The 4042-nt window shown below is 36.2% G+C and overlaps 1 protein-coding gene and 1 long non-coding RNA gene across 2 annotated transcripts in view; both read left to right on the top strand.

The window, feature by feature from the left end:
- The window catches only part of LOC107730862 (transmembrane protein 17A-like), a 15573-nt gene extending 12144 nt beyond the window's left edge, over positions 1–3429 (top strand). The window contains exons 4-5 of the mRNA XM_016541822.1: positions 396–576; positions 3115–3429. Coding sequence (XP_016397308.1) covers positions 396–576; positions 3115–3429 — 496 coding nt within the window. The remainder of the gene's footprint in view (positions 1–395; positions 577–3114) is intronic.
- LOC107730879 (uncharacterized) lies at positions 387–737 on the top strand. The gene is made up of 2 exons (XR_001638725.1): positions 387–420; positions 499–737. It is a non-coding gene; the product is annotated as an uncharacterized LOC107730879 (long non-coding RNA).
- Positions 3430–4042: the final 613 nt, after the last annotated feature.

The following is a 4042-nucleotide window of genomic DNA, read 5'->3' as shown; positions in this document are numbered from 1 at the left end:
TGAATCAGACACCGCTTCTGCGTCTCGGAGCACGTGATATATTGTAAGGAGTAATGATATGTGTTATGAAATGTAGTGAAGTAAAAAGTACGATCTTATGCTTTGGAATGTAGTGAAGTAAAAGTAAAAGTTACTCAAAATAAAACTACTCCAGTAAAGTACAGATACTTGAAAAATGTACACAGTAACGAAGTAAAACTACTCCATCACTGTCCACCACTGATTTTGTATAAATATCAGGTACAGTACATGTCAAATTTTCTTAAGAAAAAAAAAATCTCTCAACTAATGCTGTAAAATATACATGAGAGTCAGTTGGTACTACATTAATATAATATTGAAGGTTAAAATTTGTGAAGTTTTTACAATAATAAAGTTACAGTTTAAGCGGTCAGGGAAGTGGTCAAGGAAGCGGTCAGGGTCAGGGAAGCGGCCAGGGTCAGGGATGTGGTCAAGGGAATGGTCGGGGATGTGGCCAAGGTCAGGGATGTGGTCAAGGATGTGGTCAAGGGAATGGTCGGGGATGTGGTCAAGGAAGTGGTCGGCGATGTGGTCAGGGATGTGGTCATTGAAATGGTCATGGGAATTTTGCATAACACTTACTGGAGATCTTTTCAATTCAGTGCTTTATTCATATTGCATGTGTTCCCTGTTTGCTCAAACAGTTTAGAAAGATTCTGTCTCTACCCCCACCTCACCCCACCTCCACCTCCTCAAATAAAAAGAATTGCTTGATTTGAAGAGTTGGTGTTTTTTGGTATCATTTGGCTGTTTTCTCGCATAACTGCTTTCTAGCATCAGTGCTTTAAGTTCCTTTCCCTGGGACCTGGACGTTTAGCAAAGTATTAGCCCATTTTTACACAAAATATACCACATTATATAATGGGGACTCAAATGGCACCAAATGCTAGGAACAACCTTAAAATCTTTTTCATTATTATAATAAGCCTATAAATGCCGAGGTCCGAATCTCGAAGATCTCATGCTGGGAACAGCAGTGTGTTCAACTTCATGCGGAGCAGCGCAGACCGATCGGCGAAAGTTGCAGCTTGCTGTCGGGGCAGAATTGACCTTATCGGTAAGCCCCTCCCCTCGAACGCAGATGAGACAATGGCCGTTAACTATCAGCTGCACAGGGACCGGAAATCGGACATCTTTATGGCTGCATCCGAAAGCTCTAAAATGCTGCCTTCGGAGGCAGCATTCCAAGGAAGGAAGGCATCAAGGCACGTCTGAATCCAAATTCTGCTTTACTTCCTGTCTCTGGATGTGCCTTCTTCTGATCGAATTTTGAAGGCAGCATAGATGTATCCTTCGCTGCCTTTGGTATCCCACAATCCTGTGCGTTTCATTCCGTGACGGTTGAGCTAAAAAATAAAGACGGCATCTGAAAGTTGCGTTTGGTGGTCAGTTTGTATGTAAATGTATATTTCTGAATAACTCTTTGCACTTTTGATGTTATTTTGTAGTGAGAAATCAGTAATTAAATATTCTTTTAGCTATTACCAAAACTCGTTCTATTGTGTTGCAGGTCATTAAACAGTTACGCTGCCTCAGAATTTGGCTGACCCTGCTGACCCACTGAGCATTTTGCTGTCCAATGGCTATGCATTAACTTTGCAATTTCTAGTACTGTATTAGTTTTGAGTATTTCTCATGGCCATTTAATAATTTTTGACTTTCAGTCTGAGTTAAATCTCTTTTTTGGCTCATTTTATCTGTAAAAGAAAATCTGCTTAATTATGCACACCTGAATATTAGACATTTTTCACTTCCAGCCTTCATGAATAATTATATATCAATTATAAATGATTGTATTATTACAAATTATAAATGTATTATTACTTCGTTACATTACACCACTGTTGCGGTTACGTTGGGAATCTCAAAGTGAAGGTAAAGCACAAGAAATGTTAGAAATCATTCATCTGAACACTGCTCATGGCCTAATAGAGCCTGTATGTGTGGGAGAGAAAATCATGAGATTAAATGCTAATTTTACTCACACTTCACTACTGGTAAATATTTACATCTGGCAGGTGAACTAGAAAAAGTAAAAATGTTTACTTTGGGGCCAAGCTATAAACTGTGTAGGGCTGTCAAACGAATAATTGTGATTAATCAAGTCCATAATAAAAGTTTGTGTTTACATATATAAATACACACACTTAAATAAATTTCAATTATTCATTTATTTTGGACGTGATTAATCATGATTATTCGTTTGACAGCCCTAAAACTATGTTGTAGTCATGAAGTAAGATTTAAAAAAAATATTAAAAATAAAATAAAAATAAATGAAATTACTATTAATTTATTTTAAAAAAATCACTTATTATCATCATTAAAGTGATGACAGTACAATTATCTTTATAATTAGAGATATCTAAAAATATCTAAATAATATCTAAAAATGAAACAACAACACCAAAACACACACACACACACACAAATTAAACAAGTAAATTTACTACATAAAATGAGTTGACCAGAGCATTCAAACTCCAAAACGGATATACTGTAATTTTATGAATTTTATAAATAAAAAAGAAATGAATAACCACAAAAGTAGTGTCCACAGCTGAAAAAAACAAATGAAATAAAAAGAAAATACAAAATAAATAAAAATAAAAAAACATGAAAGTAGTGACCACAGCTGATAAAACAAATTATATAGGAATAAAATATAAAATAAATAACCATGAAAAATTACCAGAGCTGATAAAACAAATTAAATAAAAATGAAATATGAATAAATAAATAAATGAATGAATAAATAAATAGCTGTAGTGACCACAGCTGATAAAACAAATTATTAAATAGAAATTAATATTAATAAATAAATAAAGCATGAAAATGGTGACCACAACTGATAAAACAATTAAATAAAAATGAAATAACCACCTAAATAATAAATAATTGTAGTCTGATAACTGATAAAACAAATGATTTAAATAAAAACATGGAATATAAACAAATAAATATGAATGAATGAATGAATATTATAATGAATAAATGAATGAATATTAATCTAAAAATCTAAATCTAAAAGTAATGTTATTGTTTACTATATAATGAATCCTTAATCCTTCTTTTCTTCATTCTTTTCTTTAGGTTCCACAGTTGGCTGGATTTTGGCTGATCTCGTTCCTCTTCCTGATCTCGTTCCTCTTCTTCATCACTGACGAAGCCACCATCATCCTTCCTCTGGAGCGGGCCGTTCACTCTCTCTATCTGGGCTTCCTGCTGGGCGAGCTGCTGGCCTCGTTTCTGGCCCTGCATGTCATGACTCGCAAACTCGCCCAGCAGTTTCACATGAGGCAGTTTGGCCTCGTTCAGGGTCTCCATACAGCAGAAGCGCTGCCTCTGTTTGGACTGCCATATGGGGGCAGGAGTGTGCTGCCTGTGAGGGACATTCAGCCGCACTGACAGATGAGGCTCTGTGGAGGTTTTTAAAGGGGTGGTTGATCAGCTTTTTTCAAAAGCTTGATTGTGTTTATGGGGTGCAGTGTAACGTGTTCATGCTTCGTTTTTTAAAAAACACATTATTTTCACTTATTTTACCTTTATTCTACACCGCTGTTTCCATTCTCGTCAAAACGGTCTGTTGAGTTCCTGGTTCTATGAAGCCCCTCCCTCAGAATTACGCAATGGGCTCTGATTGGTTAGCGGGCTCAGTGTGTTTGTGATTCGCTAACCGCCTACTGCACTTTGTCTGGAAACGTCACGCCCACCTTACCATTACAGGTAGTTGCGTGTTCCCGTTATGTAAACATCGGGTTAGTGATGTCTTAAACCCAGGAAGAAGCTTGTTGTAGTCCCTACCAACCGTTTTTTGTAGTCCTTAAACAGTGATTTCTTTAAAAGAAAATATCTCCCTTTGCATTGAACTCTGAGAATCGTAACTTTGCAGACGTTGTTTATGCTCTAACAGCAACATTACACACTAACTAAAGTTCAAAAAGTGAAATCATAATCAACCACCCCTTTAATGACACCTGCTAGTTAAAGATCTGGTCTTCCACCAATGTGACCTTTAGCA

The sequence above is a fragment of the Sinocyclocheilus rhinocerous genome, unplaced genomic scaffold, assembly GCF_001515625.1.
Source record: "Sinocyclocheilus rhinocerous isolate Xijiao unplaced genomic scaffold, SAMN03320098_v1.1 scaffold163, whole genome shotgun sequence".
Classification (NCBI taxonomy): Eukaryota; Metazoa; Chordata; class Actinopteri; order Cypriniformes; family Cyprinidae; genus Sinocyclocheilus; species Sinocyclocheilus rhinocerous.
Note: the sequence above shows the minus strand (reverse complement) of the source record. Positions and strands in the feature narration are given on the sequence as shown.